We start from the raw sequence: 15,994 nt of genomic DNA on the forward strand, positions 1-15,994 counted from the left end.
AATTGACACTCAGGTAAGAGAAAAAAAGATATAGGTTTTAAAAACTAATAACTGAAATAACATTAAAACATTAAAATAATTTTAGTAAGATCTGCTCTGTAAGCAGTTCAGTAAACAGAATATTTTGTTTTCAGTGTTAAACTGAGCATTAAACTGAGTACCAGTCCAAGTTATAGGTGAGTGCACTTATGGAAACAGGAAAAAATACTTAGAAATATGGGTATTAAAGCAGAGCTCAATCTGGAGACTAAATCAATATTATATTCTCCTTAACAGGTTGGTGGACTTTTCTCTGGTGTAACCTTTAATTAATGTAGAGTGCAAACTGCACAAGTCACTGACAACATATTTGTTACTCAGGCAGCTACATACATTTATTATAGAGATGAGACTGGTGAGCTGCATAGAAACATGAGGATTTTATTTAGCACTTAAATACATACAAGTAAAATAGAACTCAGAGAAAAATATAACAAAACACTTACACTATGAACATAACATAAAAACGGCCATACCGGGTCAGACCAAAGGTCCATCTAGCCCAGTATCCTGTCTGCTGATAGTGGCCAATGCCAGATGCCCTAGAGGGCATCATACTCACAATCTTGTGGAAACCTTTAAAAGTAAAAGGGAAGAAAACTATGTGGAGAGCATTACAAGTGGGCTTGCTGGTACTAAGACTTTTCCCATTCTGTCATCCCTGATGTCCCAACTAAAGATTAATCAAACACTGTATTTTATGTCGCCTTTTCCTGACCATGCACAGCTGTCTGGGAACTCATACCTGAGGTTCCAAAGTCTGACACCGGACATTTGCATTAATACCTTGCCTAAAAGTGGGTTGTGCCCACAAAAGCTCATGATACCATCTACGTTTTGTTGGTCTTTAACGTGCTACTAGACTATTGGTTGTTTTTTACATTTTTCCTAGTATTTCTAGTGCATCAGTACATCATGTCCCTCCCAAAATCATGTTAATATGCGAAGGTCGACACTGGCAAAGGGCATCTTTTAATTTTCAGAAGTATGGACAAAAGTACTCTTGCTTTTACAGTAGACTTCCAATAATCCGGAACCTATGGGACCTAGGCAGTGCCGGATTATCAGATATGCCAGACTATCAGGAGGTACTATAAACTGGTTATATATATTTTGTATACATTATATACTGTATATAAAGTGTTAACCCTTTTTATTGTACATACTGTATACAGTATACTGTAATATTTTAGTTTTTTTAAGCCTTTTTTACCCTTTTTGCTCAGTTCAGCTGCTGCCGCTGTTACCTTGTGACTCATTTTTTGCTGAAGCTCACTCACTAGGCTCTTGCCATTTTGATGCCGGACTATCAGGAGTGCCGGACTATTGGATGCCGGACTACTGGAGTTTTACTGTACTCGGGGATTATGCATGTTGGTGTATGCATGCTCCACAACCTTGATTTACAACTACAATTCACAGAATTTTCACACAAACTACATATACAGAAAAATGCACACATCTGGCTGAAAACCTGAGCCATAGTCTACAGTTCCAGAGGAGGAAGCTTGTATTTTTTCATTTTACTAAGGCTGTTTGACTGCTAAATATTATTTCTAATTGTAAACATTTTGATGTTGCTCATGTACTACAGTGATTTGGGAAATATAAGTACTGAGATAAATTAAGTTATGTACATCAGGGAGATACTATTAGGTTAAAATTTTAGAATACCATTTTAAAATTGTCATAAATAATACACTGCAGCTACTTTTCTTATTACTTTAAATGCTATCTCCTTGTATTTCTCTGTACAAGAACAATGAATAACCTTTCCAGTTTCATCTCTTCAGTTTGTGGTAAAATTCATTTTCAAGTTCTCATACAATAGCTAGGATGAACTGCTGCATTTAGATGCCACAGGAATGTTAAACATTATTAAAACATTTCTGTTGCTTCTATCTAAAATCAATTATATGAAAACTGACATATGAACAAAGCTTTTACACAGAATTTATTTTAAATGTTATTTTATGATTGCATTTTTTTTCTTTTTAAAAAAATCAGCAGAAGTCTACAGAAACATGGCTTATGTAAAGAATTTACATTTTCATAATATCTGTACATCTATGAAAGCTCATTATCCAATTTTTGAAGCTCATTTCCAATATCTTGTAAGGTCCACAGCTTCAATAAAAATGAATACAACTTTATTTTATTGTATTTATAATCTGTTTTCAGATAACAGCCAACACAATCAACAGAGAGAGGGTGAATAATATCTTTTATTTCATATTAGTTTTCCAGGTTGCAAGCAAGGGAGGCCAAATGCTTGGAATGAAATTATTTGAGGGTGTCAAAAATCAGTCTGAAAATTGGAAGTGAGGCTCAGCAGTAACTAGGGAGAGCCTAGCTTTTTACCATATATGAGAAAACCCTCATCAAGATAAAGCACGTATTTGTTCAGACCTTCTGAAATTTACATTTAAGTGGCTATAAGGAGGTCAGATTTTAAATCCAGAGTTTGATCTTTTACTTTCAGGCCAGTCTTGGTTATAAGGCAGAGGGTGAGCCTTGAAAGCAGACTGCACAAACTGAATCTTATTTTCAGACTTGCGCTGCAACAGTTGTGCAGAAGAAGGGAAATAAATACCTCCCCCCCCACACACACACACACACCCATAGCAGACTGATGGCCTTCATTGAAAAGACAGGTACACATTCTTTTCTGCCAAGTGAAAGGAGGGAAAAGCATTTGCAATGTTTCCAAAGTTAGAAGGAATTATTACAATAAAAGGAAAAAATATTTCATCACCAACCACAAGCTGCTATTTAAACTAAAAACTGAAGCAAGACTATGGAACAATTCCGAATAATTAACCAATTTCACATCTTGTCAAAACTCTGCCAAGGACTTCAGAAAGGCCACTGTTTTGACTTGCTTGCATATTTCAACAGACCTTATCCAACTGATATTATGCTAGTAAAAATACTGGCCTAACTGTAATTCAATAACAAAATGTTTTTATTGCTGGCAACCTCAACAAGATAGATTAGGCATTCTGTTTGCAGAACCTTTACTACCAAGGGGCTGGAAGCATATCTTATGGTTTTCACCGAGACCAGGCAAAAAGGCTTGATCAGTTGTGAGTGGGGCTTACTTTGGCCATGTTACAATTAACACATCTGAGCAATGTTGAAGCTTGTCATTTCTATAATCATTGTCAAATCATCACTGGCGCTGCTTCTGTTCTTTTACATTCTACCTATTTAAAACTTGTTTTTCAAATGGTCAAAAGGGACACTGCCAAGGATCTTAGATGTAAAACTGAGTCTGCTTTATTCTGAGGGAATGTACATGTACAGTATGTGCTGTGTCCTCCCTTCCCTAACACTATTCTTCTGCTTTTTTCCCAAGTAAGGACACAGAAATCAACAGGAACCTTGTGTTCTTATGAAGACACTGAGTACTCAGAATTCCATGCTATATGCTATGTGATCATTTAGAATAATCTGGACTTCAACTCACATACTTTGTAGTCCTATTTTTGAGATTTGTAAGAAGAAGGGATGGAGTATGAAAAAGAAATTATGATCAGTAATGAGAGTAAAAAAAACCTTTACAGTATTCTTAGGAAATTGTAGTGCTCAATAGCCTATTGATAACCAATTTACTTAAGGGACAAAGTAACTGCATTATAAGTTTTCATTGCCTTAGACTATAATTAAGGATATAAAACATTCCTTGCCTGTAGCTTGTCATTGCCATCATTTATCCAAAGCAGTATCCACATTCTAGTCTTGACACAAAATGAAATAAAGAATTTCCTTAACATTAAGGGAAAGACTATTCCTCTATTGTAGTTTATCTTTATGGTATTTTCAATCCAATTACCATACTATTAAAAGTTTATTTTAGTAACCAAATCTCAAGACTCCATACATGGAAAAAACCATGATGCCAAATAGAATGTTTTCTTTTCATTATATATTACTGTGAATCTATTATTGTGCAGTAATTTGCCCAAACACTACAGTATAACTAGTGTAAAATGTAATGATTTGCATCAGTGCTGTTGGAATCACTATTTTACTACTCCTATTCATAAGAGGAAGGCTGCTGTCTATGGTGAACTTTATGACAGGTGAAATGCTCTATGCACCTGACCCCACGCTAACACCTCTGCTCTTTAAAGGAGTACAGAACAAGGGGCAACAATCCTTGTTACTTCCAAAGAGTCAGGGATACAGGCAATACTTTTGGAAGCAGATTAGACTCTTCTCTTTGCTCTGCCATAGGAAACACACATGGCTGTAGCAAATATAGTACATCTGAAACAGCTTGCGTTTCCATCACAGCAAGTGAATATTCACTCTGCAGAGTAACTATGTCTTGAATCCTTCAGCAGAGAAGGCCTCATAAGGAAAGGAATTTCAGGCAAAAAGGAAGAGAAAGCTACTGAGTAACAATGAATTTGTAAGCAAAAACTCACTAGGAGTTGGTACTTTCATTCCTTTAATGTGATAGGATGTAATGCTGTGGCCTAAGGTGTAGTTAATAGGTTGGGGTGGGACCAACACTCCTCTGTGCTGCAGGAACTACAGTAAACCAAAATATATTTACTGTTTAATTAAGCTTACCAGCCTGCGGATATCCCTCTCGCACTCACGCTTTATTCGATTAACCTCATCTTGATGGGACTGATAAGCAGAGCGCAGGTCAGCAGCCTTCATTTTATCTGCCTGCATAATGTTGTTCAAAGCTTCTTCAAGCTGCTTTTTACCAGATTTCAGTTCTAATATCTCTTGCTGCATCTTTATACGTTCGCAATCAAATGCTTTTCGAGCTTCTTCTCTGGCTTCATTTAGCAATGCATTTTTCACTTTGTCAGCTGCCCCGTCCCGCAGCACGTTCACCGTCGACTGTAAACGCTGAATTTCTCCATCTTTTATTTTTACCATACGAGCTACTTCTTGCTCGTGCTGCCGGATAAGCAGCTCCCGGACAGCCTGGAGTTCCTTCATTTTCTCCTCATGGAGTTTAGCCTTTAGTTCAGAGATGTAGGCAGTATGCTTGTGCTGCTCCTGCTCTCTTTCTTGCTTGACTTCCTGGATTCTCTCTCTCAGTTTACCCACCTGGAACAAAGCAATAAATTAAACTTAGTTTAACAGAACTGATCATGATGCTGACTCTCCAGAATACACCATCTCAGGTGCTCTACAATGGAAAAAAATGAGATCTGAGTATGTCAAACTTAGGGTCAGTTTGCATCTGGATCCAAACATTGTAGGCTTGGGCCTTTCTGCAGCCAAAACCGATGTTTTCTTTCACCCGTAGGATACTGGCATATTTTGTTTTAACCTATAAAATGGACTAAAGAATTTCCAGGATTTTTTGTCAATCCATTAGGGGGCATTCTATTGCCATAACCTATTTTCCTAATGTGACCCATACCCACAAGCTACCAGTTCTTGAATGCTCCCTTTGGTCTGGAATCAGTTTAGGGAGATGGGTCAAATTGGTAAAGTAATAATGGAATCATGTAGAATTAGGAAGCTTCTTTGTGTCTTTGGGGGAGAATGGAATGCATTTCACTGCTTGCCAGAGTGGCGGGCAACTTATTTTTTTCTGTAGTGTTCATATTGTTTCACAATATCAAAAACATTTAACTAATTTATCCTCACATGGGAAGCTGAGGAGCAGAGAGCTTAAATGACTTGCCTAAATTCACATAGAAAACCTGTGTCAGAGAAGGAATTGAACTCACTTCTCCTGCCACTACTTTAAGTACAAGACCACCATTTCTCATCTCATCTGACTGCTGAAGAGGTGAGAAAGAAGCTATCCTTTAACGAATGAAGAAAGGAGCAGCAACCAGAAAGGAGGAAGGATTCTTGTCACGAGGGCGAGAGTTCGGAGGTAAAAGCTGAAAAACAGGACCTACATTTTAATTTACTAAATTTGGGAAATCCACCTTAAAGAGGCCGGATTTTCTGAAGCCTTGTACTCAGAGTTTTTTGCATATCAGGACCACTCAAGGGGTTTCAGATTGGGCACCTAAAAACTGAGGCATCAAAAATTCACTAGACATTTTTTTTAAATATAAGTCAAAGCCTGTAAGGGCTAAAAGCCATATTATTGACTATTATATCAATGCACAGTATGATAAAACCTCATTATAATGACACTCAGCAGATTGCATGAACTGTGATGTCTTTCCATGTGAAATTATACACTAATTACAAACCTGCATACCGTGTTTCTTCCAGAATGAGGTTACTACACAGCAGGGGAAAGAAAAACTGTAATGCTGAAAGTGAGTAAAGTGAGTAAAAACACTATGAATAGAATAAACAGTGATCATGACTGCAGTATCCGAAGTGAGGCATGCAATGGCATTTTAAACCAGGTAGTTCAGAGCAGAATTTTACTGCACAAACACTATCATTTACCACTGTGGGGATCAATCTCTCAGAAATCGATTTAGCAGATATGGCCCACTAACTGACTGCTGATCATGCGCCCATTGACTCCAGAATGCCACTGGAGAAGAGTAAGGAGAGCCAATTGGAGAAATAGTGCGGACACCATGGTAAGTCAAACTAAGGTACATTGACTACAATGATGTTATTCATGTACCTGGAGTTCTATACCTTAGTTCAACATTGCCCCCTAGTGTAGACCTGACCTCATATTAAGAAAGGTCTAATAGATGCAAAGAGAAAAAAAATATTTGCCCGGAATAATATAGGTTATTATTGGAAATAGATCACTTATCTTGGTTTACCACAATTGAATTTTATCCATATGTAAATGCATCTTCTGTAGATGATAGGGATGTTGTAATGATATTTATTTCCAAGACTATAATCAAACAGGTACAAGTGTCAAAACTTCCATGCTTATGTGAGGCCCCCTATTTCTGCATGTGAGCTTAAAGTAAACAGACTGGGTATTTATTCACCTAAATGATCAAATGTTGTATATATAGAGGGATGGAAAAAGAAAGTTCATGGAATGTCGTTAAAATAAAACAAAGAAAACCAGCACTTTTCCATGGTGGTTAAAAATCAGTTGCAACAATTTATCAAGACATACAGTACTTAAAGTTTAGTCTTATTCTACATACAGGCAGTCCCCGGGTTACGTACAAGATAGGGACTGTAGGTTTGTTCTTAAGTTGAATTTGTATGTAAGTCGGAACTGGTACATATTGTAGGGGAAACTCTAGCCAAACATTTCTCCAGAGCTCAGTTTTATTCTCCCACACCTCACTTCCCTCAGTCTTTTATTCTCAAGCTGAGGTGTCTGCTGAGAAAAGCCGCTCCGCGTCTCCCTGGTCTGCTGGAGGGGGGCGCTAGCTTTGCGTCTCCCTGGTCTGCTGGGGGGAAGCAGCTAGTGCAGTGTTGCCTCACCCCGTTTGTAAGTAGGGATCTGATGTAAGTCGGATCCATGTAACCCGGGGACTGCCTGTATATTGTTGATGAAAGGTAGATTTTACCCTAAAGTAACTTGGAGTGAGGAAACTTCCAGAAGAATTCATTAACAACTGAGTAAGTAGTCTTGAAATTCATGTTTCCAAAGAGCATTTACCCTCAAGTGATTGAGCAAAGAGGAAAAGAGTGAGGAGGGCTGAAGATACTTAGGAACCTATGTCTCATTTTCAAAAATGCCTTTTGGGTTAGTCACCTAAGTCTCAAGGGAAAATTGTTTTCTAATCAAGACAGTTCCAGGTATGCTTGGACCATGTGCTATAAACTGAATCTGACAAATCTCTCAAAACATTAGCAGACAATAAGAAAAAGTTGTTTTCACCCTGGAACATCACTGATTTGATTATCTACACCACTGGCCTTTGTAAATTAAAGCATTAGCCTATGCATGTAGACACAACAATCTTGCCAAAGCAACAGCTAGCTTTTCAGCAAAAGAATACAGAATGTTATTCTTCCTTGCCCATCGTATACTTTCCTAGGTTAATCTGCATATGTTTAGGTTTGGACAACATGTGAAAGGCTAATGTTTTCTTTAACCCACAGACTACACGCTTTGAAGAATATTTGATTTCAGCTTTGTTTGCCTTTACAAGTTAAAATAAAACAATCGATATAACCTTTGGGGTCTGTTAATTAAAAGTTATGTTTTCATCGTAATCATGTCTACAGTCAAAACCAAACTTATAGGGCATATAAGTTATATATGTTGTTTTACCCTCTGTAAAAATAATTCAGATCCTCATTGTGACTTGAGCTAGGTTTATATTTTCTCTCATTTTCACTTACATAAACACTTCATTCTTTCCATAACAATCCTATACAATGTGTTCTCAGACATTTAATTTTCCTACTATATGTCATTGTCCATTAGGATGACCAGGAGCAAAAACAGCCAGGACAGGAGAACACTTCAGGAGAACCTTTTGGACTACGCATTTAGAATTCAATTAATAATTATGTCATGTTTAAGGCCAACAGATAGGTTAAATACAAACATTACATTGTCTGGAAGGTTGCAACAAAATACTACTTTAGTTCTTAAAGTCCAGAGCTTTAACACATACGAACCTAAGAATTCAAGGTGATAGTTTCTAATTTTAACACAGTTTTAATATAGCACAATTTAGTACACCATAGATGAACATGGATTTTTGAAGCAATACTTTTCTCTAAAAATAGAGCTTGAATACGGCAGTAAACATGCCGGCTTTATATGGACCACACTTGATATAATCCTCATTAATGTCTACAGCAGTTTAGAGGCTATGATCCACACAAGACATTTCCAAACCAAATTGGGCTATACAACCGACTACACGGCATTGGGTTATACAACAGACTACACAACATGATTAAAATCACACACTGTGAAGAAAAGCTTGCATCTTTCCATAAATACTTTAGAAGCAAATCTAGCCAAATTATACTAAAAAAACTGATCACTTCAAAAAAATAAAATATTTATCATGTGATATTATAAATTCACCTATTCTAATGTGCCTACTCTCATTTTCAGATAAAGATGGACTGCAATTTGCTAGCTTATGCTTGGATCTCAGAAACATGTCTGCCTCTTCTCCAGACAAAACTTATCTCTATGCCCCATGTTATTTTTGTATTGATTCAGCCACAGGCAGATCGATCAAAAAGCATCCTACATTTTTTCATATGGAAAAGTTTATAGTATGAGTAGATTTGAAAGAATTAGATTTTTATTAATAAAGGCTAGTAAGAGTTGATTTCACTATATTTCCATCAATAACCAAACTTTACAGATAAACAATGTAATAAATGTATTAGCTTTTGATTAAAAGATATTTTGTATTTTTTACATGTGATGTTGAAATTTTGTGTTTTACTGATTATAAAGTGTCAATCTTTGAATCTCATTATCTGCTATCATTAAATAATTATTGTCTGACTCCTCCCCTATACTTTCTGGCAACTGTGAAATTTTAAATAGGAAAGAATAAAAATATGCATAAAACCCATACTTTTGTGGAATTGTGAAAATTTAAGTTGCTAAAAACAGAAAAAAATTATAAGTCTTATCATGGTCTATATACTACACAGTTGAGTCAATATAAGGCAGCGTATGTTGACCTTATTATGTCAATGTACATACTACAGCATTGTCCTAACAATGTAAATACCATACTACACTGACAGAATAACTCCACCTCTATGAGAGGTTGTAGCGCTTACTGCAGGGGTGGGCAATAATTTTCTTGGGGGGGGGCACTTATTAAATATTGTTACATGGTTATGGACCAGCTCCACCTCCACCCCCGCAGAAGTGGCAGGGCCTGGGGAGGAAGGAGTGGGGTTGGGGACTAGCCTCCCGCAGGGTTGTCTGGGGCCAAAGGCTTTGAAGTAAAAACACAAAAAGGGGCTCATGGCCCCACCACTATCACATTGCCTGGTAGCCGCTCAGGGTTGCTGCAGTTATTGAAGAGGCTCACGGCTCCAGCCCCTGCAGGGGTAGCGCCGCGAGTGAGAGCCGTGAGCCATTTAAAGACGATCCTGTTCCCTGAGCCACTGCCTGGAAATTCAGTGGCACAGGCAGCAAGATATAAACAGAAAGCAGTCACATGAAGTCTGCAGGCTGGATCAAAGTGTTAGGTGGGACAGATCCGGCCCCCGGGCCACATCTTGCCCAGCCCTGGCTTACAGTGTAGGTAAGGCAATACAGTGTCTTACAACATGGTATCTAGACACTATGTCATTTACATCATCTGTCTGCTGTCTTGTCAATTTCATGGGTCCATCCTAGAACCTTACTGCTCTGCCTCTCTATTTCCAACTAGACTACTGTCCAGAAGCTCCCAGCTAGGAAGCCCAGGTGGCTGCCCCCTGCTAGAGGCTTGGGAGTTGTGGGGAATTGAAAGTCCTGGTTCTTAGCCCTCCCCGCATTCCCACTGCCCCTCTTCAGTTGGTGGAAGCACTTCTGGGGTGCTGACAGAGAGGGGATTTCTTTCATAAAGTATTAATTAACCTCTAACTGTGCATAATAGGACAAAAAATAGCCAGGCCTGCCAACAAGGAGTTAAGGGGGACAATTGCCCTAGGGCCCAGAGCTTCCAGCCATCATTGCTGTTGCTGTGGCATTGGTGGCGGACAGAGCTCTGAGCCCTTTGAATTGCCAGCGAAGTGCAGGAGCGTCGCTCTGCACAGCTCTGAGGGCTGGGGGAGGTGCGCCGCAGTCTGGGTGGTGCTAAGGGCTGATTGTCCTCAGCTCCACTCCTTCTGTCCTTGGCCCTGCTCCTTCAGGGGCACAGTGCCAGGCCCTCTCCCCCACACCTTGCCCTGGCGCCCGCAATGGCTATCAGCCCCATTGCAAAAAGTTCACTAACAAATAAAATCACAGGTTCTCTGAAATAAAGGAATATGTATTGAAAATAAATTTCCCTGAAAATCTTTATACATTAAAGTATGTGAAATGCTCTGAAGTAAGTTATTTTTGACAATGTTGGCAATTTATAGTGACGTTACAAGGGTCACAATAATAAAGCCAATACAGGGATGAGTTCTCTCTCTATTTATCAACACTCCTCTCCTCCAGCCCCCAAAATCAAACTAGTAAAAACTCAATTCTGCTCTGTCTAAGATTAGTGAGTTTAATGGGAACAGAATTGAGCCCTAGTAAAACACTGCATCTTGGGCCTGACCTTAAAAACTGCTGAGCAGCTCCTGGAAGCTGTTGTCAATCCTCAACACCCAATGACTTCAGAAGCAATGAAAGGCATTCGTGTTCACCCATGATGCTTAGCACCTGGCAGGATTGTTTCTGACTAAAGACATCCACTCCTTCTGTTCTATTAATGTAACATGTGCTATTATTATCTCACTTAATGGGCTCCCTTACAATTTTATTTTATAATGATGCGTCATTTCATGGGGTTCTATCCTGCAAGGTGCAGAGCTCACTAATTTCTCTACTGGATTAATTGTGAAAGCATTCTGTTTGTTATTGGACACCAGCGGTGAATTTAGGGCAGGGCGAGCGGGGTGGCTGCCCCGGGCCCCGCGCTTCCCGAGGCCCCGTGCATGCACCTTGGCACCACGGCACATGCGCTGTGTCAAAGGGGGGGGGCGGGCCCCGCAAAATTTTTCTGCCCGGGGCCCCGCGGCACTGCCCGGGGCCTCGCGGCACTCTCATCTGCCCCTGTTGGACACTGAAAGTCATTTGGGATGCAATTCTTCTGCAATGTAATATTTTATGTTTGCGCAAGCTGCCCCACCCCCATTGGAATTTCACAGAACTTAAGCCAATAAGCTTCTACAAAAATGTAAGTTTCTAAAAATTAAAAAAAAAATCACTCTAAAATGCCTCTGTGTATAAAAAATAATTCTCTTTTCTCACCTTTGTCCTTCCCCACTATCCATCTTCAAAAAGTCTAGTATTGCATTAATGCTTCTTTTAGGGTCCATTATTTCTACCCTGTTGCTGGTTAACAGACATTGTTCTCAGTGCCTACCGAGCAGCTACCTTGCCAATGCCAGCTTGAGGGTTGAGGCATGAAAGTGAGGATCTGATCACTAATGAGCTGTCGCTAGGCCACCAAGAAAGCCTTTGATAAAATGCTGTTTTATGCCCTCATTGATCACACTGAAACTGTAGTTGGTCCAGTCCAAAGGAAATGTTTTGTCTGATCTCTTCCAAAAGAGTTGGCTTTACACTGAAAGAAATTGCTCTTGGAAGAGAATCAGTCACACATTGTCTGCAAAATGGCCTCTGATGTCTGGAATCCATGAAGATTCATCAAGAATGTTGCTTTGGAGTGACTTTAGCAACTCTATCAAGGTGGTATATGGCAGAAGAATGGAAACCAAGTAAAATGCAAAGTAGAAAGAGGTACATGTAGGAAAGCTACAAGCTCTTCCCTTTCTATCTTTAAACAGAGAGTTATTCAGCTCATCCTTGGAAACTGGATGACCAATAGCCTACGTTGTTAAGAATTGCAGGACTTAAGTTAAAAACTGGAATAAGATGCCAATTTTTAAAAGGAGAGTGATTAACCATTATTTCAGATTATCAACAGATGTGATCAATTATCGATCATCTAGAACTGGATTATGATGTTCCAGTGCTAAAATGGGCTGAGCTACAAAAACCAGACGGGACATCAGCAGTCCCTTCTGGTATTCAACAAGATTGAAAACAATGGGCTTCTACAGAAATGTAACAATTTTTATAAACATCACTCTAAAATCCCTTTATATATAATAGAAATGAAAACTTTTCTGTAAGATTTTGAATCATTTTATGGGATTAATTTTTTTTTAAATGTTATATTCCTGAAACCCAAGCAAAACGTAAGAGCAGAGAAAAGCATTTTGAGGGGTTTAGAGACATGGAACAGCCTCCTTTATCAGAAGGTACACAATCACAATTGGTCAGTTCAGTCCATCATTTAGAGGTGCTCCTGGATTCCTTGAAAATGGTCTGACTGATAATACTTTTCTACAGTTTCTGGCTCTGTAGGTAACCACATCCAACCCTGGCAAAAAATGGTCCGATCTTAGTTATTCACACCTTTGTCATCTCTTGGCTGCATAATGGCAATGCAATATAGCTGGACACACAGGAAACAGTTGGTAGAGAACATTGAAATACAACTCCTCAGCAATACTGGCTACCACAAACGCATCAAACCTCTCTACTCTGCTCTATACATTCTCATAGGATTCCGAACTAAATTCAAGGTCTCAGTGACCAGGATAAAGACCATAGCTGACAACTTCATTCTTCTGGCAAAACAGAACTTGCTATAGTAAGGGTAAAGCTTGTCTATGCAGGAGACAAGATTTTTGAGGTGCTGGCCTAAGACTTCGGAATGAGTTCCCACAGAAACTAAGGACCATCACAAACTTCACCATGTTCCACTCCAAGGACAAGATGCATTTCTTCGACCTTGCCTTCTCTAACATAATCATATAGCTCTACGTAGACATATACATGTGTCACATTACATATTTCACAAATTCCAGAACAAAACATCTCCCCCTATGTAGAGGATGAGACACCACAAACATAACCAAAGTTAGTCACACTGCTTGATGTTCTACCGGAAGGCACTCCGATAGTATACTAATGAGGATAGTATACAACTCTATACAGAGTATCAGAAAGAAAACATTAGCCATCTATAGATTTTAATTTTTATAGAGAAATCCTCCAGAAAAATTTCTAGCACTTTTCTATACTGGACATAGCTTGCCTAGCTTCGTGGGGCCTTTCCACTATTAATCAGACATCAATTCCAGTGGGGTCCCAACTTGAAGTCTCTACCAGGTTCTTCCTTCTTTCTCTATGCCTCTATTCAAAACCTCTGAGGCTAAAAGTGGCAGAAGCAACAGACAGTGCCAACATTTACAGCTACACTGCAACCACTTCAATCCTCCTGATGTCGGAACTCATACCTTCCATCCCATCAGATACCTCCAAGTATAAACTACCTGGTTGCCACCAATCAATTTTGTGATGGGTAGGACTCACCCTGCTTCCCACTTTATCTATATAGTGTTTGTCAACATCCTTTTCCCACCACATCAACTTTCCTATGGACTCTGTTCCTCACCAGACCCAACTTCATTGCTCACAAGTACTCTGTGAAGGCCCCACCTGCCCCCAACAAGATGTAAACATTCTAATCTAGAACTTCCCTTTCCTCCTCTGCCTATTCTCTCCCATTCTTCATCACCCTCATTCATGGTGTCTTTTTAGAGTGTATAACAATATCACATGATTCCCTTAAGATTTTACAATCACAGAACAATTTGCTTTATACTCAAAACTGAACTAGGGATTTTTATTAGATTAAGGAAAATGGTATCACTTATTCCCAAAACTGCTTTCCTTGTTCTCTCCCCTCCCCCCATCCCCTTCCTCCCCGCTTCTCTTCCTCACTCCTTCACTTTGAAACTCCTTCCTAGACACTTTCTCGGCCCTTGCAGTTGGACTTCTTACTACAGATCTTAAGAACTGGTAAATAATCTTGCATGGGGCAGTGTATTTATTGTGAGGAACCTAGCTCGCCTTTGGGCTAGAATATTATAAATTATATCATACTGCATTTGCAAAAACATCTAATTTCCTGTTTTCTAGCACTTCAAGGTCTCTTTTGGTATTATGATCTTCCCATTATCTCCCTCTCATTGAATGGTACGAGTGTTAATATCTTCCCCTAGATGTGATGGGTTGAATTTTATAATATCATTCCTGGCAATATTTGTCCCGAGATTTGTGTGTTGTTTCTCTATCCACAGCACTCCCAACTTGGTACCATCTATGCATTTAATTAATGTGCTTTATTACATACTCTTCCTAACAATAAAGAAGTCTGTCAATTCTTGGATCATATCCCCTCTTTTCCCATCTCACTTCCCAAACTGAATCATGATTTACTGTTCCAGAAATCAAATGATCAAATCTACTGTATTCCCTTCATTTACAATTTTACATTATCAAAAGGAGGGGGTCCTTATTTATTCTTTATAGTTTTCTGAGGCTTATTTTTGTTAGCCTTCAGATGCTTACAAGTACTCTCTTGTATTTCTCCACCCATTATTTTACTGGGATTTGAGAATGTAGGGTTGCAGAACAAACAGAGAACTACCAAATCAGAATATCTATTTTTTCCAGTATATCCTGCCTCTAAGCAAAGGTCAGGTTCAGATATTTTAAGAAAACCCAATAACAAATGATCATAGAAGCACTTGCCCAAAACAAAGGTTTCTTTCTAGTGCCAAGCAGTGAGTAGTTAACTTATGCTCGGAAGCAAACATTTTAATGCTATTTAAAATAATCATGGACAATATTTACTAAAGTCATCTTTTCTTCCTTATCTGAAGATAGTTAATATATTTGTTTATCCCCTTCAGTTCTCTGGAACCTCTTGATTTCTCTACAAATGGCTAATGTTAGGAAATAATTATGTCCAAGGTACATTTAGAAGACTTTTCCTCAAATAAATCATTAATATAACTTATGCATGTACCTAAATAGAGAGACAGCATATTTAAAGATTTTAAATTATGTTAATCAACCTCAAAAAAGTTGCTTCCTTAGTTAACATTATATAAGTTCCAGATGCTACTGAACTGTACCTCAAACAGCTCCAATATTTTTTCCATTCACCTCTATGCCAATAAATCCATTTAATTCATTTAGGTTCTCTAGGAACAGTGCTTCTTGCCTCCTGAAATTGTTTGTTTTTATATTGAATTTAGGTTAATTTTTTCTCATTATTCACTTTGAGTTACTCCATAAAAAGAATGAATCCCTCAAGGCTCCAACGTATCCACACTTTGACAAGGAACTCTCCATTACTTTACACAGGCCACCTCAATTAGTCCTCAAAATATCCTGCAGTATCCTTGTCCATCTCAGACACAACACAACCTTTTACTTGATCCTACTTTACAGAGAGCTCAGTGTCATAGCACACCAGGTCATTCCAGGTCAATCACAACCACTTCTAGGTGCAATCCTAGTCCCATTAGCTTTAGTAGAACC

At 38.7% G+C, this 15,994-nt stretch overlaps 1 protein-coding gene across 4 annotated transcripts in view; it reads right to left on the minus strand.

The window, feature by feature from the left end:
• Positions 1–15,994, minus strand: part of JAKMIP1 (janus kinase and microtubule interacting protein 1) — a 217,993-nt gene that overhangs the window by 106,399 nt on the left and 95,600 nt on the right. For all 4 annotated transcript variants that reach the window (XR_012904384.1, XR_012904385.1, XR_012904386.1 and 1 more), the window contains one exon: positions 4,621–5,115. Coding sequence is in view for 1 of the 4 variants with exons in the window: in XM_075930759.1 (XP_075786874.1) it covers positions 4,621–5,115 (495 nt within the window). In the remaining 3 variants the exon portion in view is untranslated. The remainder of the gene's footprint in view (positions 1–4,620; positions 5,116–15,994) is intronic.

The sequence above is a fragment of the Pelodiscus sinensis genome, chromosome 5 (genome assembly GCF_049634645.1).
Source record: "Pelodiscus sinensis isolate JC-2024 chromosome 5, ASM4963464v1, whole genome shotgun sequence".
In the NCBI taxonomy this organism is placed as follows: Eukaryota; Metazoa; Chordata; order Testudines; family Trionychidae; genus Pelodiscus; species Pelodiscus sinensis.